This window comes from Glycine soja, chromosome 2 (assembly GCF_004193775.1).
Source record: "Glycine soja cultivar W05 chromosome 2, ASM419377v2, whole genome shotgun sequence".
Taxonomy (NCBI): Eukaryota; Viridiplantae; Streptophyta; class Magnoliopsida; order Fabales; family Fabaceae; genus Glycine; species Glycine soja.
The window spans coordinates 37951729-37975996 of record NC_041003.1 but is presented as its reverse complement, the minus strand read 5'-3'; the positions used below and the strand labels follow the sequence as shown (position 1 = coordinate 37975996).

The 24268-nt window shown below is 37.5% G+C and overlaps 1 protein-coding gene across 4 annotated transcripts; it reads right to left on the bottom strand.

Moving 5' to 3' along the window:
- Positions 1-738: 738 nt before the first annotated feature.
- On the bottom strand, positions 739-5692 carry LOC114393338 (U4/U6 small nuclear ribonucleoprotein PRP4-like protein). 4 transcript variants are annotated; one of them, XM_028354664.1, is made up of 6 exons: positions 5398-5692; positions 2963-3865; positions 2414-2864; positions 2114-2311; positions 1953-2034; positions 739-1098 (listed from the first exon to the last, which is right to left on the bottom strand). In XM_028354664.1, the coding sequence occupies exons 2-6, from the start codon at positions 3850-3852 to the stop codon at positions 1007-1009; spliced, it is 1713 nt and encodes a 570-aa protein (XP_028210465.1). In that variant the 5' UTR covers positions 3853-3865; positions 5398-5692; the 3' UTR covers positions 739-1006. The 4 variants fall into 4 exon arrangements, with proteins under 4 accessions (XP_028210465.1, XP_028210448.1, XP_028210442.1 ...); XM_028354647.1 differs by having other exon boundaries at positions 2963-3903; positions 5287-5691; XM_028354641.1 differs by having other exon boundaries at positions 5287-5691.
- Positions 5693-24268: the final 18576 nt, after the last annotated feature.

The following is a 24268-nucleotide window of genomic DNA, read 5'->3' as shown; positions in this document are numbered from 1 at the left end:
AAAATGTATCTTAGCTTATATTATTCTTTATTGAACGCCACTCATCAGGAGATAAATATTGGAGTTATTGATTATACTTGTTCCCAATAGTTTGAGTTATATAAGGTTAATGAGTTGTTTTTATCTTTTGTGGATAAAAAATGTAGTTAAGAAGAACTCAATTTATGTTTAGGTTGCGAAGATTTGGGATGTTTTGCCATTGTATGAGCCTGAGGTATCCAATTTGACAAGGGTTATTGACATCCTATATAAGAGTTATTGTTGATATTCTTAGTTGTTAAAAAATCAAATTATGAGTATAACTTATATTAATTAAATGACGTTCTTTTTACATCCAAATTGAACATGAACCTATTCTATACTTGGACATTACTGAAACTCAAATGATCAACTTACAAAAATCTTGGCAAAACCTTTTAAGAGGACCACAAATTCAATCTATTTATTCCAAGCTTAGTACATTCAACCTATATGCTCCAATCTGAGTCTAGGAATCTATTTCTAAGGAATTAATGTATAGATAGCTGAATAGACAGATTCATGCATGGCAACTTATTATTTTCCTAGGAAATCACATTTATATTTTCATTCCTCTTAAATATAATTCATTCAGAAATGATTATAAATTCTAATTTGCCGAATGCTTCTATACTCGAGCATTTCACCAAAATCCAATCTTAACTCTCGTAAATAAAAAACTAAAAAAAAAAAAGAAAATACAAATAACGAAGCAGCAGCAAGGCAAGAGCTACATAAAAATTACGATATATTTTTACTCATGCTACATCAAGCGAGAAACATACTAGCAATACTCAGTTCCTCAATTGTGTAATTAGTTGGGCGACTAGATAAGTGATACATCAGGCGGCAAATAACATGTTTTCAATGTAATGTATAATTACTAAAAATCCAAGCAGTCATGCTACGCTGTTGTTTGCAACATAAATGATTTATCTAGTTTGCACCACTAAAGTCCTTTCATAAATTGCATCCCCTCAAAAATAGCTTAGTCAACATCCATAGCTTGTTCATCAGTCGGATTGCTGGACCACAGCTTTATGGTGCGATCATGTGAGACAGTAACAATAGACCCGCCATCTGCAACCAATAACCACACAAGCTAAAATCAGAAGTCTGATTTAGTAGACAAAAAACTAAAATTGTCATAACCAACAATGCAAATTGCTAGGCAGTGCACAGGTTACTGGACTGTAGTTTTATGTTTTTATACTGTGTTACAGGAAACTGTTATTTAATAAAAAGCCTGCAAACAGTGCTACTGCAGCGTGCACAGCACATACTCTATTTCAAAGAACTCTTATTCTCAAGACTTGCACCTTAAGTTTCCAAACTTATATGCCATATGAAAAGGCTAATATATGCAAACATTAAAATTGATCAAGTCCTGGGCTTTCAACATTTTGACAAGATATAGAAAGCAAAGAATATAAAATAAAAAAACCTTCCCTCTCCTTTCATTTCCTTTAAACTTGTCGACACATCTTAGTCCATGGCATGTAGGAAGGAAATGAATGCAGAGGAAAAACCTATTAAACACACAAAAATGTCCCCTGCTGGAGTACATCAGCAAAGCTTAAACTAGGTTTACACTTTTTGAGTTTCATTGAATTTTCCATGAAATTCAGGACTACTCCAATCAACTAAGTTGGTTTACACTGATAATTCACAATTGCTCATCGGGTGTACCCATAAAACTCAATGCCACACATAATTTGTTTTTATCAATTCACTACAACAAATTATCCAGATATATCATTAGCCTTTCAAAACACCCATTAGTTACTATTTAATTCATTTGTGATTTGTGGAAAGGACACTGGTGCAGTGAAACAGACACATCAATCACATAATGAAATAGCACACAAGGATAAAAATGATATTTTGAATCAGAGCCATGTATGTGTAATTCCTTTCTAAGATCGAAATCCTACCACCAAGAACATCCACAGAAGTAACTTTAGCTTCATGCCCAGATAGTGTCTTCACAGGCTTAAAGTCACGGCCTGACCAAACCTGCAGTTAAAACAGAAATATAAATAAGTATACTTTCTCTTGAACAAAATGTTGCTTTAGGTAGAAATAGAATGTATACCTTAGCAGTCATGTCATATGAGGCAGTTACCAAAAAGTAACCTTCGTGTGGCTCAAATTTAACTTGTGATATTAAATTAGAGTGGGCAGGAATAGTATAAAAGGATTTCTTCTTCCTCAAATCCCAAATCCGACAAGTGTTGTCTTCACCACCCGTGGCTAGATGATATACATTGGGTGAAAAACTGATGCTGAGAACCTTAAAATGAATTACAGTTATAGTTAGCCTTACAAAATGTCAAGTGTAAAATCATGATCTTGATTTTGAATGAGAGGGCAGGGTTGATCTTTAATGTCTTACCGGTTTGACATGACCTTCCAGTGCAAGAATACTTCTTCCAGTTCGGAGGTCCCAAACACGAGCCAGAGAGTCTAGTCCACAAGATGCAGCTAATGATCCATCATTGTGGAAAGCCAGACCATATACACTTCTACTATGGCCTTCTTGAAGAAGCAACTCGTCTCCTGTTTCTATGTCCCATAATCTCCATGTCTTGTCAAAGCTAGCAGTACCCAGGTACTTCCCTGATGGATGGAAGGCAATGCGGGCAAGACGGTCTAGATGACCCTCAAATGTCTTCAGTAGAGATCCTTGATTCCAATACTTTGCTGTTCGATCAGCAGAGGCAGTTGCTAAATGATCATGAACAGGAGAATAAGCAACATCAGTAGCACGCTCTGTGTGACCCTTGAAGATGGAATGCTTTTTTATTTTGGGCATGCTCCACAACTTGGAAGCTCCTGTCAGAGAACTACAAATTGCAAACAATCAGTAGTAGATTAGAATGGTTTCACAAGGAAAGGAAGAATTAAAAGTAAGGCTTAAGATGCGCAACTTGCAACAACATACCAGGTAGCAAGCCATTTTCCATCCCTTGAGAAGGAGCAACCAGAAAGTGGTCGATCATCTCCAATTTCACTGAATTCAAGACTCAAATTCCCAGCCTGCTTCAATGCCCAATCCATCTCTGCATCCATATCTTCATCTGGATCATCCCTTCTCCTCTGTGCACGTTGAATCCGTAATGCTGCCCTTGCCAAAGAATATTTAGCAATATAAATTCTGGAATCCAGGAGAGCCTTTGACCCTTCAGTGTAAAAAGGATACTGCAGTTCTTCCTCAGCCTCATCTTTCGAAGCAGAAGCCACAGCCTCTTCTTCCTCATGAGCTTTCATCAGCTTCTCCAGCTGACCTTCTGCATCCAGCTTCGCCATAATCATCCGCAATCTGTCCCGTCTCTCCATCTCCCTCTCACCAAACAGAGTTATAGCTTCACCAAGATGTCGAAGGCGAGCTCGCACGGCCATATCATTCGTAGGAACAGCAAGAGCAGCAGCACGCCTCTTCATCATGAGCTCCTGCATTGCCTTTTCCTGCCGCTCTCTCACCAGTCTACTCTCTTCCGATATCTCATACTCCCCACCCCCTTGGTTAATTCTTGCATTTGAATCATCATTGTCTGAATCAGAGTCACTTGATCCAACCTCGCCATTTTGTGGCACAGGTGGCCTAATGACAGGTGACCGAACTGGAAGCGGTGCCAGTGGGCGAGGCGGAGGAATTGCAGGAATTGGAGCTAAAGAAGGTACAACAAAAGGTGCAATAACCTGTGGAATAACAGGTTGCATAGGATCGGGTAGAGATGCATTAACAGAAGAAACAGGATCTTGACCATCAGAGGCAGATACTGAGGGTTCTGCAGTAATAGTAGATGTGGTATTTTCCTTCTCTACTTCCATGATTCTTACCCAGCTGAAAAGGATAAAAAAACAATACTTGAAAATTTTACACTGCAAAATGAAATTCAAATAGTCATCATTACAAACAAAAACAAAATAGCTACACAGAAAAATTAAATTACATTGTCAAATTGTCATGTCTTAAAAGAAACACAAGCACAAAAGTGATGAGGGTATATAATACAACCACAAAAAAAAAAGCATCTAAGAATAAAAAGTTCCAAATATCATAGAATCTATAGTTAGGGATGCATATGGATAGGATTGGCAATTGGCACAATACCAAACCAAATCCATTTATAAACCAATTATAAGTATTGAATTTTACAACCAACCCATTTTCATTTCAAAACTGGTTTGGTTAAAATAAAAAACTTAAACCTGTTTTTAATAAATAAAAAAATCCAATTGTAGAACCAGTTTTGATCATTGTGTAAAACAATAAGACAACCACAAAGGTATTGTTAATTACTGTGTTGTATCCCAAAACTAAACTAGGCCAGAGAACAGAGCACAATTTACCTATTGATCACATTTAGGATAATTCAAGAAACAACGCAGAAAAATGCATAAAAATTGACTAACTAGTGATTTTTCATATTTCAGACATGTTACTCAATCTTTGACTTTCCTTCAGTACAAATGGTCAATTCTCTGTCTGAGACCCCAATCAAAAAGAATTTTATTCACCGTATCAGTGGTAATGCATCGAAATAGAGGTTTATTTGACAACGACTGGTGGGCTAACCCATTTGGCCCTAACCCATGTGGGCTAGGGCCAAAATGGCCCACATATATAAATGGCCCATAGGGCTTAGGCCAAGTGGATTAGGGCCAGCCCATGGGCCAAACCACTATTATATGAAGATGGATTGATGAGAACCATTCACTATGCCAAATGGATTAATGGCAGTGAGGGACCTAATTGCATTAAGTTGAAACCTGTTAAATTGAGCCATAAAACATAAAGAGAATGAAACTTTTTTAATTGCATTCACCAAATCTTATATATACTGAGTACGAGAACCATGAGCATAAAGAGAATGAAACCTTTTTAATAGATTAAAAGAGTTTTATACAAGACATCTATATGCAGAAATCTAGAAAGAAAATTGATTCGCTATATTAAACAATCTTAAACAATCAAAATTACATGCTACGAGACCCAGTCTAATACAAATATCCATTCAAGCTTTCCATCAGACAAATAGTGTGCAGTTAGAGATTTCACTGAAATTAATAATACACCGCGCGGAACGACAATTATTAGTATATCGCTCTCTCATTGAGGAGGATCTTATATATCAAAGCACGAACATAAGCATAGGTAGCATAGTTAGTTAGACCACGAGGCTGGACCAAATAAAAAGAAAAAAGAAAAAGAAAAGAAAAAAATAAAATAAAGATTGGAACTGAGAGAGGATAGAAATGTACCTGCAACTTAGTCTGTTGTGAACTATTGAAGAGAAAGAAGAAAAGTTGGAAGGAGCTATTTGTTTGTGCTTGTAACTAAGGCGGAGGAAGATGAAGGAGACTAGAGAGTACCTTCGATGCTACTGCTCGCAAAAGATGGAGTGAAACAACACTTTGAATTCGAAACTTGGGGAATTACTTCCTGCACCCGCTATATTGCATCCTGCACTTCCACAAAAATACCTAAAGGACAAAACTACCTTTCTTTCTTTAATGGTCAGCACCCCTTGGCCCCTTCCCTCACTGCACAACCCTAGTCGTCAAACCTCCAACTACCACCGCGCCCCACCCACTACGGCACCACGCACACCAACACACCATGCACACCAACACGAATCGATAAAATTAAATTTTAAAAAAGAAAAACGTAACAAGAAAATGCAAAAAGAAGAAGAATGTGTCTTGTTGGGATATTTGATATTCTTATATATATATATGATACATCTAAATCTTTCTAATCTACCCGTCAAATTTTTTTTTCTAATCTAATTCTTTATTTTTAAATTAGTCGGTAATCCGTGCATACACACAGGTCTTTCGCTAAATGATTTTCGATGAAAGAATAAAAAAAAAAGATATTTTAAAAAGATAAAAAGACTAACATTCATATTAAAGAGTTCTATATAGTAGAGTAGATTGATTGGCAAATTGATAGAACATAAGCATAAAGATGTTGCAAACAAAGATAACTAACATTGTTTTCCAAAATAACAAAATAGATTGAATAACAACTGTAAAACCTAATCTATGTCGTGTTGGATCGAGTGGCCTCAGAATAATTAAGAAGGGCGGATTGAATTAATTATTATTGGACCCTTACTAATTAAAAATCTACCCTTCTTAGACTTTTACTATAATGTTAAGAAAGTAAAGAACAGGAATAGAAACTTAATCAAAAGTAAAAGCGATAATTAAAGTGCACAGCGAAAATTAAAGAGTGTAGGGAAGAAGAAGACAAACACAAGAGTTTTGTACTGGTTTGGCAACAACACGTGCCTACATCCAGTCCTTAGGCGACCTGCAGTCCTTGAGATTTCTTTTCAACCTTGTAAAATCCTTTACAAGCAAAGATCCACAAGGGATGTACCCTCCCTTGTTCTCTTTGTAACAACCAAGTGAATGTACCCTCCACTTGAACTGATCCACAAGAGATGTACCATCTCTTGTTCTTAGTTAGAACAACCCAAGTAGATGTACCCTCTACTTGTACCACAAAAGATGTACCCTCTAATGTGTTAAGACAAAGTTCTCAGGCGGTTAGTCCTTTGAAACTTTGTGAAGGGGATACAAAAGATATCTCAGACGATTAGTCCTTTGAAATCTTTTGTATAAGGGAAAGGAAAGAATCAAAAGAATTCTCAGACTGTGTCATTTTGAATTCTTTGACAAGGGAGAAGGGAGACACAAAAGAATTCAGGCGGTTAGTCTTTTGTTCTCCTGGAAAAGGGAGAAGAGAGACACAAAAAGAATTCAGGCGATTAGTCCTTGGCGAATTCTTTTTGGCAAATGGAGAAGAGAAAGAAAAAGATGAATAACACACTTTTGTTTTCAAGGTTTGGAAAACCAGAAAACTTAAGAAAGCTTTTTGCAAGTCAAGGTCTTACTTTTATAGACTCTTCATGTCTGGTCAAGAAAATCATTAGAAGAGTTATAACCTTTAGAAAAACCTGAAAACCATTGGAAGAATTACATCTTTTGATTTTTATTCAAAACTTGTCACTGGTAACCGATTACCAAATCCTTGTAATCAATTACACAAAGCTTTTATGAAAGGATGTAACTCTTCACACTTGGAAGAATTACATATCTTGTAATCGATTACACCATTTTGAAATCAATTGGAATGTTGCAAATTCAATTGAAAGCTTTTGAAATCAAACTTTGTCACTGGTAATCGATTACAGGAAATTGGTAATTGATTACGAGAGAGTAAAAACTTTGGTAACTTAGAAAATTTTGAGAAAACTCTTTTTGAAAAACAAAATTGTGCTATGTTTGTTTTTTGAAAAATCTTTTGAATACTTCCCTTGTGAAGTCTTCTTGATTTCTTCTCTTGAAACTTGAATTCTTCTTCTCTTGAATCTTGAAATCAAACTTCTCTTGATTCTTGAATCTTCTTGATTTCTTCTCATGAAACTTGAAATTATTCTTGAACTTGAACTTGTTGACTCAATCTTGAAATCATTCTCTTGGGCTTTTTGTCATCATCTTTGTTATCATCAAAATAATCTTGAATCAACTTGATTCATCATCATGAAGCTTGCTTCTACATGTCGTTGTCGTCCCAATCTATTGCGCGTCTAATAACAACTTCCCATATTTTTTCGTCACGCCTATAGTAGAATGACAGTTCGTCTCCATGGCTAAAATCACCTTCTTGAAGGAATTTATACCAAGGCTGAACGATATACTTATCACCAATCCCCTTGTCAAGCACGATTACATTCCATTGTAGTGGAGGTTTGAATCTTCTGAGGATTGTCATGTAGTCACCACAGTGGATTAGACATTATGTGACAGAGGGTGGAAGTTGCTATAGGGAAAAAAGTTAGGCATTGAAATTAATATTTGTATAGAAGATATAAACGGATATGAATATTTTACCAGTGGATATGGTGCCCCTAGCATTGATTGGGTGATTTCATAGGTCCAAATATGTTTCGACATCTTTTGCATGTCTGCTGGTGTAATGGTGGAGTGAAGTGGAGGTCAAATTTTGAGTAGTGGTCACAGGCTAGGAAATTTATGATTATTGATTCATAAATCTGCAATTTTGTCCTTAATGTTGTTAGGCCATCAACAAAGAAAAGTTTGTCCTTGTGTTGCCTGACTCGAATTTCATAGCTAGCCCCATCATATTTAAACTCAATGAATTCTGGATAATTTGGTTCCCATTGTCGTTGATAAAAAGCTGGTATCTCTATGGCGTCCTGCAAGGAAAAAAAACTGTTTTAAAAAGGAAAGACAATATGAAAAGCAGGAAAGGCAAAAGTATGGAAATGAGGCATTTGATTTTACTTTGTCACAATGGAACGCAGCTTTAAATTGCAATATTAATGGTTGTCTGATAGCAAGGAATCTCAACTGCAGTGCAATGAAAAAAAAGAGGAGTTACCATTTAAAGAACATGTATATTGACCAATTCGATTGGGACAACATAATACGAAGCAAGGTGACAAAATTAATGTCTGCAGCCCTAAATTGGGGTGTTGTTGCAATGTAGTAGTAATTGGATTTAAGAGTTCTAAATTAGGATAATCAAAATAACATAAGAGAAGATACATATAATATAACACCTAAGAAGTTGAATCCAATACATGAAAATAAGCAATACAGAACATGTGTAATTCATGCAGAGTAACGGAAGTAAAAGATCAAACCATGGGTCAATGGATTGAAGCATTGATTAAATGGAAGAAAGTTTGAGAGGACAGAATCAACATTATGAAAAGAACATAACAGAGGATTTATATAACCCAACAACTCAGAAACTTAATACAATACTTGGAAATAATGGTAATAGAACCCAACAAAATGCAATAGACACTCAAAAAGTTTTAACTTAATGTTCTTTTTGTTTTGTTTAGGCTGCAACATAATGGAACAAGATACTGATAGGCTGTTTTTGCATACATGCATACTTGAAATGTTATTGTAGACGACATGCTAGCTAGGGTTCATTGACAGTGGCAATATAGTAGCATCAGTTTAAATTATTGGATAATTTTCACTACTCGTTAGCAATGAACAAAACTAAATTATTATTTAAAGAATTTAATAGTGTTGGTGGTGTTAAAGAATGCTTATTTCTTACTATCTATTTAAGAATACAGTATCAGAACCATTGGAACAGGGTTTTGAATTAGTATCAACAAAATGTCAAAATAGAACATGCATTGCCATAAAAAGACAACATGCATGCAAAAAGTGTGAAGGGAAAAATATGGATTTAAACATTGCTAATATCTAAATAGTAAGGTAGATGATAACGTAGTATGTAAGAAACCTAAGACAATGGGTGGAAATAAACGAAATAGAAGGCGAGAAAAATGGATTAGGGGTTTGGCACATGAAAGAAGGTTGAGTGAGACAATCATGGATTCAAAGCTAGAATTGTTGAATATGTCTGTCCTAAATTGCAAGTGCAAAAGTCACAAATACAGATGGCAAGATGTTCAATTTTGGTTCGGGATATCGATGAAAAATGTAAGCAAAGGCAAGGAAAAAATCACAAAATGAATACACATCCAGGGAGGTATTCGGTTTAGACTTACCTTGCTTGAGGCAGTTGATGAAGCGGAACTCATGGTGGCAGTCGCGTTGAGAGAATGATTTCCTTAGAGTTGAAGTGGAGGTGGTAGAAAAAGGAAGTGTGGTTTGATGGTGTGAGGTAGTGGGTGATGGAAGGGTCATTGCTTTTCAGAGGCTGTAACTGGCGACAAGTTAAGTGGTTTGGGAACTTTGGAGCATTGAATGCTACGTCTAAAGATTGGACGTGAATGGGCAGAATAATGAGTATGAAGGTCCGTGGTGGTGGAGGCAGGTGAAGAGGTTTTTTTATTGCTGAATATAACAAAGATTTTGACACAATTTTTTTTATTGTTTTAAATTCAATTGCCATTATCAAATTAATGACGTGTCTAATGCTGAAATGGGTAATGATTTGGGAGACATAACATTTTGTATGGGTAATTGATCATCTAACAAAAGAGAAATGGTTCTACTAAAAGAGTAATAATAAGTGTATTATCCATGAATAGAGCCACAATAACATATAGAGTTCATTTGCTAAATGGTAGTATTTAAATTGAGATAAGTATTTTAGTTTTTTTTTTGTGCAATTTATGAAAGAAATGGTTAATTTGGAGTTTATGAAAAGGGATGCAAATTTAAAATGCAACAAATAAGAAAATGTGCTTCATAACGGAAGAGTGGTTATTTGAAGTTCATGAATTATAGATTGGCTCATTTGATGATGTTTTAACTGTATATCAGAGATCATATGAGTAAGAAGCAAATACAATTGTGCATATAATTAAATTTGGAATCGTTAATAAATTGGATTTACCTTTTATTATTTGTAAAGACCTCTTTGAAAACCACATTGGTGGTTGAAGTCATTTTTTTTTTGTTCTGATCATGTATTCAAATTCGAAGTCCTTTCTTTGACTTGACCCTTGATAATGCAACATATAATTGGTCATGTGAAAAAACTAGTTTTGGCAAGTAAAGTCCAATGAAGATAGGGATTGTCCTTGGGATTTGTTAATCGTCATTGCATAAGAAAGCATTATTGGAAATTGTCTCCTCAATAGCTTAAAAGGCCATGGTGACTGTGTAGGCGACATAGACATTCGTGGGATATAAACATGATCTCCGATATTTGTCCCATAAATTATGTCAGCTGCAATAACATGTTTTGCTAGCCTTGTGACAGTTAACCTAGTACCGTTACACAACCCTTGAGTTTGGTCAAAGTTCCTTAATAGCATTATAGGTGTTCCAATTTTGAGTTTGAGACAATTATTGGGTAAGCCAGATGTTGTCAATGAATTAAGAAATTCAGTTGTGAGTGAGCGGAAATGACAACTTTCAATGGTTTCGGATTTGTCAACTGAATCAGAACTCAGATATTCCATTTGTTCACCTATCAATATTTTAGACATAAAAATGCAAATTCATCAACAAAAAATGTAAAATCCAGCAAAGTTGACTAGAAGATGAAAAACACAATAAGATAATTTAGTATATGATCACCTGGTATCAATGTAAGTATATAATCATTAACTTGTTGTACTGTTTCATTTGTAGAAGCTAATATTGCTTTGGATTGGAAGTATTCACGATCATTGTGATGATGACATAGATCTGGGAATGTAGAGCTAACTATACTATGAATAGGATCATTATATTCTGTGGTTAATAGTTCCTGTGGAATTTCAATAGTAGCGTAACCATCATTTTCATGTCCAATAATATCATCACCAATATCTATAATCCATTGTGCAAAAGCCACAATTTCTTCTTGATATGTTGCTTGCATGTTGTTTTGTAAGCGCATGTTTTTTGTCAGTCTCAAGATCTGACAATGATCCAATAGATAAGAGGAATTAATTGTTGTGTTAACAATATCAAAGCAGCTGCCTCTTGAAATGACTGGCAGGATCTGCCGGAAATCTCCACCAAAGACCATTACTTTACCTCCAAAGATTTTATTGTCCTTTGAGTTATGTTTGATGATATCTCTAAGGTTGTGATCAAGTGCCTCAAAAAAGAATTTGTGAGCCATGGGTGCTTCATCCCAAATGATCAGACTCGTCTGATTTAATAGTTCCGCTAATTGAGTTCCTTGATGGATATTGCAAGTTGAGTCTTCAAAAACTGGAACTAGAATTTTGAGTTTTGAATGTGCAGTTCTACCTCCAGGCAATAACAGAGAAGCTATGCTACTAGAAGCAACCATAATTTCAATTTTATTGTCAGCTCTTAGTGAACTTGCAAGTGTTTTCCAAATGTATGTTTTTCTTGTACCTCCATATCCATAGAGAAAAAACATACCACCTTCATCTTTATTAACAACTTCAACAATCTGGTTGTAAATTGATGCTTGTTCGTCTATAATTATCGATATGTGGTGTTAGATTTAAAGAAAAATGAATCCAGTTGAAGTACTAATTTGTAGATGAGAAAAGCTAAGAAAGAAATGGACATAATAATTTTCAGAGGCATAAATTGCTCTGTAGTTAATATACCTGTCATCTGAGAAAATAGATGTTCAAACTCTGATCTAAGTTCTTGATTGTTGTAATTGAGTTCAGCTAATATAAGGCTATTGTCTAGATAGGTTGGGAAATTCACATCTTCTGGATATGGCATTGAAGGATAGTCTCTAAGCGATCTTTGATTTGCTTGCAACAGTTGTTCAATTTCAAGAAAGACCAGATTTTGAAGAGTCCTATCATCAAGCTATAATGCTAACACACAAAAGGGAAAAAAAGTCAAATTATGTGTCGCATCAACATTCATTTGTGTCATGGGAAATTATCACTAACCTGGACTTGTTGATGATTTTTTCTAATTATAGACAATGTCATCAGCCATCCAATGCCAAGTTTGGTCCCAAACTTGTTCAGGTTTGTTCATTGTTGCAGTTAAAAGTAACAACACAAATAGCTTTCTTATATAATGTGCTGAGCCCCAATCTTTTGCTTCTTTGATTGCCTCAATGAATTCTTTATCATCTTGCAAAAACCCCATAGCAAAACATGCTTCTCTATATGTAGGATACTGAACATTATCAACTGTTCTTAAATCCTCAAATGAGGTAGGTCCTTTACAAACAGTAAGCATCATCCTCAAGTAAAATAATTTTCCTATAATTGGTGGGACCCATAGTAATCTGCCAATGGTGTAGCCTTTCTTCCTAAGGTGCCAACATCTTTTCTTCTGATTGTATACAAACTTAGAAACAAATTCTGCATAAGTTAGATTTCTTCCTTCAACAGAATTTTGGTTGGTGTTCATCCATGAAATAAACTTTGAATCGGAGATACTTTGCTTAGACAATACATCATCAATATCATCATGGTCTTCGTAGACAACACTATGTTGGCCTGGAAGATGGAAGTGCAATCTTTCAACAACAGGTTTTCTGCCATGTATTGGAAACCCAAAGATTCTCCAAGTAGATTCACAGGGACATATGTATCTGTCGGGAAGATAGATGTAGTTGTTAAAACAATACTGGTAAGATAAATTAGAGATTAATTTTTAATAATACCTGCAATCTAGATATTCTTTGATCTCATCATTATGAGTGCTACCATTGTGAGTTGGATCATTATCATCATGAATCAAAACAACAGTTACTCTATCATATCCCTTGTTGATGTACTTAAATAAATATTTGATAGAAGTGCTTTGGTTACACCATTCAACATTGATATATGCTTGGTATTTTCTGAGCAATCTTGGATTGTAAGGTACAATATACTTGTGTCATACCCTAATTTCGTCCTGGGATTATTATTTGATGATATACAACCTTTGATTGGCCGCTTCGAGATACTTGGCGCCCTTTGTTGCACAATATGTGAAGTCCCGAGACATGCCGAGAATCAAAAGGAAGCAGGCTTACGCGATTCGTGAAAATTCCGTACTGTGACGGAAATCGAAAAGAGGTGTTTTGCGTAATCCGTGAGTTTCCGTAACTTCTTCGAAAGCTAAAAAAGAGTAAATACATAATCCGTAAGGATTCGTAACCTTGCGGAAGGGAAATAAGTATCGTTACGAAATTCGTAAAGTTTCGTAACGTTACAGAAAAAGAATTACCAAAAAAATAGAAGGGGGGTGCATTTAGTAAAAAGGGGGTACAAATAGCAATCTGGCCCACTTGGGCCTTCCAGATCCTTCCTCCATAAGGTTGTTGCTTCTGGAGGAAGCAACCTTGCTCGCCTGGGCGAGCTATGTGGCAAGCTCCTCCCCTATTTTGCTATAAATAGGGGGAGGAGTGAAGAAGAAAGAGGTTCAGCCTTCTTGGCACTTCTCTCTCTCTCTCGAAATTGCTGAGGAAAATTATTTCCGTGAAGAAAATCCAAGCCGAGGCGCTTCCGTAACGTTTCTGTAACGTTTCCGTAACGTTTCCGTGAGTAATTACGCGAAGATTCTCGACCGTTCTTCAACATTCATCGTTCGTTCTTCGTTTTCTTCAGTCTTCAACGGGTAAGTACCTCAAACCGAGCTTTTCAATTCATTCTATGTACCCGTGGTGGTCCACATTTTGTTTCATGTATTTTTATTCTCGTTTTCATTTGCTTTTTATACCCCATTTTGACGTGCTTAAGCCATTTATTTAAGTCATTTCTCGCTTAATCTAAAAATAAAATAAATTTCCACCGATCGTTTGAATTGTATCATCCGTTAATTTCGGTTAAAATGAATTCTGACCGTTCGGTCGTGCCGTAACCACGTTGGAAATCAAAAAAGAGGTAAAATAATAATATAATAATAAAAAAATACCTTTTAGTAAAGTAAAGCGAAAAATCAATCGGACGTTTTCTCTTTGGGATTTCTCATCCTTAATTGAATTGACTAATAACTACAGTGAAACTAAGGCTAAAATCAAACTCGCCTAGTCAAGCTCGTCCACAAAAATAGGTTTTTGAAAGTTTATCATTTCAGTTTCTTACTAAGTAAAATGGATCATTTTTAAGGTCCAACGCCTTAAAATGATCACCCTTCAAGTAAAAAGAATCATTTGATTCACGCATAATAAAGAACTACGTAGGTCTGATTTCCTCTTCGATGGAGGGTACGTAGGAGCAAAAGCCCCGCTTTTGTCGACCTCAAAAAATAAAAAGAAATAAATTTAAGGTAACACAATTTCCACAATTCTAAAAAATAGGCTGTTGTCCTTTAAGACAAACGTGAGAGGTGCTAATACCTTCCTCAAACGTAAATACAACTCCCGAACTTAGAATTTTCATTTTGACCGGTTTCCTTCGGTTTTTCCGACGTTTTCCACAAATAAACGTTGGTGGCGACTTCGCACATCTTTCCTCCTTTGGAAAGCGCACCCGTGAGCTTCGCCTTCGCTCGCCCGCAAAAGGGCATGTTGCGACAGTTGGCGACTCCACTGGGGACTTTTTTTGTGAGTTAGGCCTATTTTAAGGAATTGTGGATTTGTGAAACTTCGTGTGTGCATTTGTTGAACTGTGTAAAATGTAAATAATTGTTGTTTATTTCGCATTCTTTACACTGCATTCTAAGCACCCACGGGTTTGAGTAAAAAAGGGGCCCTATACCCGGGTTCATGGGAATTTAAGGAGTGGAGGTGAATCTATCATCATGCTAGGTCTCCGACTTGCTTGATAATAGTGAAACCTCGTCTAGAGCTTTCTCTCTTTATAATGTGTTGTCGCTGGTATTCCATACCGCCTCAATATTATTATCTTGAGTGATGATACCTCTAGAAAACAGTCGTGTGAGTTATGAATTGTTGGGGAGTAGTTATTAGAGACCCCTAGATATTGTCCTATAGGTTCCCGAATAGGGGCAAAAAGCAAACACGCTCCGTGCCATTCGTTCTCATGCATTTTTTGGTAAATAGCACTAGTTTATAGTTTTGCTAGTGATGTTTGGTTTCTTTAGAGTAATACGTAACCTTTTTAATACTACGTTGAGGCGCCATCATGCCCAAAACGTAGCATTAAAGTTGGATCTCTGCAGTTTCATATGTGTGAATTACCCCTTTGTGTTGTTTTCTTTCCGTTTCATGCATGCGCATCTGCATCATACCGTCACACATGCATTGTATGTGGGTCTCGTCTTTTGTCATGGGAAGCCGGAAGATCCATATCGTCTTCTTAACTGCACACATGGGGCACTGCGCCCCCCAAATGCGCAATAAGGAGAGATAATTTTCCGGGCTCTCGTGTCCGTAAATGCATTCATATCATGCACCGCATAAACATCTCTTCAGCATCATAATGAACATATCGTTCCTGCATTTGTCCGTTATTACATTCCCATTTTGCATGAGTCATTGCATCATCATGCATATGCGTTCAACATACTTTTTGTTCTACATGTTTGCTCATACATGATCCTTGTATTTTCCTCTACAAAACAAAAACAAAAAAAGGGGAAGCATGAAAATTCATGATGCATTCTTAGTTGCATGTGTTAGGTACCATGAGCCAACTATGTTGGGATCATAAACCCATTTCTAAAATTAAAAAAAAAACACAAACAACAAAACAAAATGATTGAGCATGGTACCTAATGTGTGGTTAATTAAGAAAGGATGTCTCTTCGGGCATCTCAATCTCATAATTATATTTTCCATGCATAGCATGCGTATTCTCGAGTCTTTCATCCCTATGAAATGTTGTTGAAGTATTGGCAATCAAAATTGCCATTCTCTGGGTTATGGGGTTGAACCAAGCTCGTGCTTTTACAAAAAGGTTCATCGAGTCAAGTTGAAGTATGGAAGTAACCATTTTGCAAAAAATTGGGGCAAAAGATGGATCGTGTTACATCGCTCCTTCGTCTACTGCCAAACACATTTAGGGCTGTCGATGTCCCTGTTACTTCCAGTTTCACCTTGACGGAGATGTCATGGACCATGTTGAAAATCTAAATTGATTCAACCCCATATCCTGTGTAAAAATTCGCAATACTTCAATTGTGCATCATTCGCATACATCCATGTTGTTCATTGGTTGCATTGCTCATTGCATTCTTTCCTTGAAAAGAAAAAGAGAACCTAATCATTGCTATAAAAAAGAAAAAAAAACATGTTTTACGGTGCCCTCACCGAACCTGTGCTAGAGCTAGAGTAATGGGTAAAGCGGAGGAGGTACAAGAGTAGATGGAGGCCGACATGGAGGCCATGAAAGAGCAAATGGCCGCAATGATGGAGGCCATGATGAGCGTGAAGAAGATAATGGAAGCCAATGCGGTTGCAATTGCCGCTACCAGCGTTGTTGCTAAGGTGAACCCGACGTCCCCATCTGGCCTCAACCAAATGAATCATCCGACCTTAGATATGGTAGGCAAAGATTTGGGAAGTAGGGATGGCCTCCATGATGTGCAAAATCCAAACAAGCACGCCTTCCCGCCACAAGGCCTGCCTCCCAACTATACACCACCCAATGTGGCGTACACTCTCAATGAGGATGTCAATAACTCCACTCCTATACCCATTGAGAGCCGACAACCCCAAACTGTTCATGCACATGTCTCTCAACCCATGGGTGAGACACATGAAATTCCCCATCACAATCTAGCCGACTTCGAGCCTTGACTCGGATATGCCACTGAAGGGCAAGCAGTTGGTGGTATACCCCTTGAAAACACTTCGGAAGGCCCTCAGTATCACCCACAACTACACCTCTTGCATTCCACGACAAGTAAAAACCCTCATGCTATGGCAGAAATGGGAAAGTTGGATCATCTAGAGGAAAGGCTTAGGGCCATTGAAGGAGGTGAAGATTATGCCTTTGCTAACCTAGAAGAGTTGTTCCTAGTACCCAATATCATCACCCCTCCTAAGTTCAAGGTGTTGGACTTTGACAAGCACAAGGGGACTACTTGCCCCAAGAACCATCTAAAGATGTATTATCGGAAGATGGAGGCATACGCAAAAGATGAAGAATTGCTGATACATTCCTTCCAAGAAAGTCTTACTCGGGTAGCTGTTACCTGGTACACTAACTTGGAACCTTCCCGAGTCAATTCTTGGAAGGACCTAGTGATTGCCTTCATTAGGCAGTGTCAGCATAATGTCTTCGGATAGGATGCAACTACAGAACATGTGCAAAAAGGGGGCACGAATCTTTCAAAAGAATACGCCCAAAGGTGGAGAGACCTGGCAGCTCAAGTGGCACCTCAATGACGGAAAAAAAATGATGATGACAATGATAGTAGACACATTATCGGTATTCTACTATGAAAAGATGGTGAGCTACACACCTTCAGGCTTTGATGATATGGTCTTCACTGACGAAAGGATAGATGTGGGTCTAAAAAGAGGCAAATTTAGTCATCCTGCTTGGACGAATGAGAAAACTGGGGCAAATGAAGAGGGTGAGGATGAAGGAGAAGCCCGTGCTGTGACTGCCATTCCTATATAGCCAAGTTTCCCACCAACCCAACAATGTCATTACTCAGCCAATAACAAACCTTCTCCTTACCCACCGCCTAGTTATCCACAAAGGCCATCCCTAAAATCAACCACAAAGCCTACCTACCGCACTTCCAATGACAAACACCACCTTTAGCATAAACCAAAACACCAACCAAGAAATGAATTTTGCAGCGAGAAAGCCTGTAGAATTCACCCCAATTCTAGTGTCCTATGTTGACTTGCTCCCATATCTACTTGATAATTCAATGGTAGCCATAACCCTAGCCAAGGTTCATCAACCTCCATTTCTCCGAGAATACGAATCGAATGCAACGTGTGCTTGTCACGGAGAAGCCCCCGGGCGTTCCATTGAGCATTGTAGGGCTCTGAAGCGTAAGGTGCAAGGTCTAAATGATGTTGGCTGAAATTTGAGGAGAATCGTGTGTAAATCCTGACATTGACAAGAGATGCCACACATGGGGCAATTTTGAAAGTTGTTGTTAGATGTCTCTAAATGACTCATCAGGATTTTCAAGTTTGTACCATTATTGTAAACCACAGTTACAATGTTAAATGAAATGGATAAAGTTGATATCTTTGTCCCTCATCCTCTCACAAACGCATCTTTGCTTATTCAACTTTCACCGGAATGTGGGTGCAAGCCATTAGTCTGTTTGCTCAAGCGACCTGTGCTCCTGAGTTTGGACTTCCAAGATCGTTCAATCAGAGATTACTCGTCTTGCGCGTTGGTGGGGCTGCCGTAAAACAACAAGTAAAGTTCAAAACCAATAAGTTTCAAAATAAAAAAATATAAAAAAAAAGAGTTCAAAAAGAAAAAAAGAAGCATTTGATTGACTGTGTTTTCAAGACGTCCATGTGACCTCATTTTATCATTCCGGAAAGTTTGTCTTTTTAGAGAGAAGTGAGTTATCAAGAATAGGATGTTGGACAAATGGCCTCAGTTAACTTAAGAAAAATGGGGGTTAAATTAAGATACAAAGATTATTCCCCAATTAAACTTTCACTCTCTCTTTTCAGATTAACAATGCACATAGGGACAACCCTTCCCTTGTATTCAAGAATCCCCTACAACAAGAGACCCACGTTCTCTTAATCCCTTTTCAGAAATAAGAAGAAGAGAAGAAGAGGTCTCTCTTAAAAGAGATGGATTGTACAATGAAGATCAATCAAAATTCTTTATTGAATATGCAAGTGGTTGACCAAGGAATCTTTTGAGAGGATAAGACATTTCAGTTCAGAAAAACTCTTAATCTTTCGAGAGGATAAAACTATTTGGGCAATGAAAACTCTTTTTAAAACATTTGAATGGCCATTCATAAAACATTTGAATAGATATGTCTCTTGGAAATTATTTTCTGAAAATCCCCTCTGGTAATCAATTACAAGACTTATGTAATCGATTACAGGTTTTAAAAATTTGAATTAAAACATTTTCAACTGCTGGTAATCGATTACCAGAGAGCAAATCTCAATTTGAAATGATAGAATTCTTTGGTCAAACCTTTTGTTTGTTTTCAATTTGGAAACTTCTTCCTAAAGATTCTAGAGATCAACTTGATCATATATCTTGATTTTCTTAGATTCTTGTCTTGAATAAAACTTAGAAGCACTTGATCCTTTAGCATCATCAAGACATCAAAACATCTTGCTTCTACATAGGAGTCATTTGACTTAATCCATCAACTGAAAAATCCTTCAACTATTTCTCGTCCTTGGAAAATTCTTTTTGCAAGAATCAACTGCTTCTTTCATTCTTCCTCACTGCGAGGTTGTGAAAACAAGACAACAATTGGTACCTTTAAGCCCTACACTAGGGCAATGAAAGGCACCATGCAAAAACCTCAAGCGAACCTAGGGGCAGATTAGAAGTTCTCACCCAATAGGTTCCCAGCTTCAAGGTCATGACGAAAGATAACAATTGGTACCTCAAAGCCTTACACTGGGGCAATGAGGGGCATCGTGCATGAGCCTCAAGTGAACATAGGGGCGGATCAAAAGTTCTCACCCGTCGATGTTTTTTTTAAAGAAAAAAAAGGGGATACAAGCCCTGGAATTTCAATAGATTGATTAAAAGTCAAACGGCTCCATTACCGTCACTCCAAAATGGTCAAGTGACTAAATCAAACAGAACATACACTCTGAGGGACTTCCCGGAGAGGTTTGCAAAAGATAGGATAAGGTTGCATGAATTATCACCTTTTTCAAAAGGACAGTCAATCTGTGTTTTCCAAAAAAAATTAAATCAAAATCAAAATCACGAAATAGGGAAAGAATGTCATGAACATTGTACAACTTTCCATTGCATTGCATTGTTTAATGTGCGGTCAGCATTACCAAATTTCACAACAAAGGTTGCATGTGTCTGCATCCCTAAAAATCATGTTAATTGCATAGATTTCCTACATCTCGTGTCCAATCTTTTTGGATGACCTGCCCTCTCGATGAGTCGATCTCTTGCTTTCTCATAAAGGTGGACCCTTGGGTACTAGTACCTATCACCTTTAGAGGACTATATGTCCTCGCCTGCAGAGGGCTGCATGCCCTCGCCTTTAGAGGGCTACGCGTCGTCATTTTCAGTGTGCTCCATATCCATACCTTAAGAGAATATAAGGTCCTTTGCCCTTTGATGCTTAACCGAGACTTGCGCTCCCGGTTAAGGGGCCAGTAGTTTCCTTTTATCAGTTCCTGGGCCACCCCTTGATATTAGAGGGCGACCAACTGTGCGAGCACATCCAGAGAGGGAGGTTATCACGCATCTACTATGCATACCGGGGCAAGATTTCACTCGTGCCACTGCAAAAAGACGAGTGTGGATCATGCACACCAACATGACCACTTTTACATGGATATGGATGACGTTGCTATTTAGTAACATTCTGCCCGGCGACCACAATGCCAATCTCCCCCTGCAGATGTATCGGTTGGTCTGTGCCGTCATGACATAGGCAAGTATGCACATGGTTCAATTGATTTCTGATGTCATCTATTGTTTGCAGAGATCGCGCCCACATGACGCTCAGTGGGCCCGAAGAAGTCCAACAGGGCCCTGGGGTTTCCAGCTCTGGTTACGGGCCTCTGTCAGTCCTATAGGGTGCCCGTTCCCCCAGCAAGGTCATGCCATCATGATATAGGTAAGTATACAGATGGTTCAACTGATTTCTGATACCATCTATTGTTTGCAGGAATCGCACCCACAAAGACACCTAGTGGACCCGGAGAAGTCCAACAGGGCCCTGGGGTTTCCAGCTCTCGTTACAGGCCTCTGTAGTCCTACAGGGTGCCCGTTCCCCCCGGCAAGGTCACGTCATCATAGGTAAGTATGCACATCGCTCAACTGATTTTTGATTTCATCTATTGTTTGCAGGGATCGCGCCTGCAAGACACCCAGTGGACCCGAAGAAGTCCAACAGGGTCTTGGAGTTGTCAAGCTCTAATTACGGGTCTCTGTCAGTTCTACGGAGTACCTGCCACCTCCAGCAAGGGCATCAGGCCCCCTACTAATCGAGCTTTCATCAAGAAGTACTGCGTCTCCAGGCAGGCGCAGGGCGAAACACCACAACAGCCTAGGGATGGCCGGCAGCGGGCAACAGACGCACCGCCATCACTTCTAGAGTTCACCTCAGCTCATCCACAAAAAGGTTAGAGCGTTGTTTACGACCCATGGCCGACCAATAGGCAACCAAGTCCAAAGTCAAAGGTAAGGAAAGTACTAGGTCCGTGACCGACAAGCCATCATGCGTCCAGCTCAAGACGTTAAAGAAGCGCTACTAGGAGGCAACCTAGTACCTTTTAAATCTCTGCTTGTTATTTGATCACTTTTGTTTCTCAAGTCATAGCAGGACACACCTAGTTGCTCATGATCCTAGGAATTTAAATAAAACAAGCACAAGCTCGAAAGGTAGTCATACCTCACAATATATATATATATATATATATATATATATATATATGTATGTATGTATGTATGTATGTTTAGGTAGAAAAAATACCTTGGATATGCATGTATGTAGCAAAAAAATATCTCACAAAACATATATATGTATGTTTAGGTAGCAAGATACCTGGGACACGCATGTATATAGCAAAATACTTTACAAAAATATACATATGTTTAGGTAGCAAAATACCTCATGGAAAAAAAAGAGCAAAGAGAGCGAGCAAGAAAAGAATAAGAAGGAAGAAAAAAAAATATATAGAAAATAAAAAAAATAATAAAATAATAATAATAAAAAAGTTGTCTAGCTAAAAAACAACATGCTTGTGAAAAGAGATAATTTCCAACTTTTCTTTGAAAGATTTTACTGATCTTAACCAGTTTTTGAAAAAATGTGTGTACACATTTGAAGGGTAAATGCTGTGAAAAGTTTTTCGGACGCCCAAAATGGACTCGAATGAATGCACAAATTGATAAAAGAACGTATTTTGGGAACACTGGGTTGACTTAAATAGGGAAAATGAATCCTGAGCCCTAGTGTCACATGACCATAAAAAACTTGATGCTTGAGTGTCCACATAGGTGCATGCATGACCAGTTTTGCATAAAATTTCCTAATCATCATTGTTGCATGTGTATCATGGAAATAATGTAGGACATCCCCTTTATCCCCGAACCACTGGCCAAACCCTGACATATATCATGACCAGCCGTTCTACAAGCCTTGAGCCAGAATCCCAACTTACCATAAACCTTGACCTAGGGTGAGAATGTCAATCCTTGCCCTCGGAAGAAAACACAAAGAGAAGGAAAATTCCCAATCCAAGAAAGGGAGAAGACACAAAAAGAAAAGAAAATTCCCAATCCAAGAAAGGGAGAAGACACAAAACAGAAAGAAAATTCCCCATGAAAGAGTGGGAGAAAGCAAAAAAAAAATTCTCGATCAAGGATCGGAAGAAAATAGAAGAAACATGCAGAAAGGTCTTTAGACCAGACAATATTTGAACAATACAGAATTGTCACCAAATAAACTAAAAAAAACAAGAAAAAGGAAACCACGACCTAAAGTGGTCCTCTTCCTTTGATTGCCAACCAAAATCCTGTGCGCTAGCGACTTTCTCGCCCCGCACTAAACAAAAACAGAAAAAGAGAAGGCAAAAACGCTCAAAGCCAAATTCCCCACCTAAAAACCATTCCCAAAATAAGTCCTATTGATCCATGGTCACGCATGCAATCTTTGATTTGATAGTAAATGATTTGCAAAATCAAGTCATGACATATCTATGGTTCGGAATTAGGATAAAACACTTACCTGTGTGAGATTGATACACTTTGAGTGATTTTCTCCTATCTTTATTGGACCCAGTGTTTCCTTTAAATGGTCGTTTAGAAATGAAATGCTAACATCCAAAATCACATTTACGGTTATGAGAAAATTTCATCAGCATACTCTCCTTCCCCGATAGACACATTGTTTTTCATCTAAAAAGCATATGTTGCTCTGATCAGTTGGAAGTTTTGTCTCTTTACTAAAGCATGTTTGCATTTTGGTGAAGAAAACACCGAGACTATTTTTAGTCTCACAGTTGTCAAGAACTACGTAGGTCTGAGTTCCTCATCACAAATTGAGGATACGTAGGAGCAAAAGCCCTGCTTTTGTCGACCACCCCACTTTTTGTTACCGTGACCCAAGAGCCCGGTGGCATGCGGAGCCACATGACCATGGGATCCCCAAATTCGTATGTTCCATCATTTATCATTTGTATGCTATCTTTTGTTTAACTGAGGGACTAACGTTTGTTTTGTTTTGATTGACTTTTGTTTTGTGCATACATGTCGTTTGAACTGTTACGTTAGTATTTACTTCGTTGTTGTCAATAGTGTTTTTTGAAATTCTAGAGTCGTGTGGAGTTTTCCATTTAGGAACGTCGTCCTAAAAATAAAATGAACCAAAATCATGATAAAAAAGGAAAGAAGTGTTGTGAATAAAATGTCTACATATATAAAGGAAAAGAAAAAATGTTTTTGTATTTATACATGTATGTAAAAGGAAAATGTGTATAGAAGGTTTTTGTGTGTAAATGATGCGTGGAAAGAAATTCTTGTGTGTGTGAGCAACGAGTGTATATGAAGAAACTTTTGTGTGAACTATAAGTGTGTGTTGGGAAAAATGAAAAATCTTTGAATATAAATAAGGTTTGTATATAGGCCGTGTGACGTAAAGAGAAGAGTTCTAATGCGTGTACAGAAAAAGTTTGTCATGTATAAAAATATAGATGTACAAAGGAAGGTTTTCCTCATAAAGGACCACAGATGTATAATTTTAGTGAATATATATAAAAATAAAACAAAAAGGAAAA

Coding starts and splice junctions, on each gene's coding strand:
- LOC114393338 (XM_028354664.1), bottom strand. CDS start 3,852: ATGGAAGTAGAGAAGGAAAATACCACATCTACTATTACTGCAGAACCC. Junction 2,865..2,962: donor GGAAAATGGCTTGCTACCTG/GTATGTTGTTGC, acceptor TGCAATTTGTAG/TTCTCTGACAGGAGCTTCCA. Junction 2,035..2,113: donor CATATGACATGACTGCTAAG/GTATACATTCTA, acceptor TTTTAACTGCAG/GTTTGGTCAGGCCGTGACTT.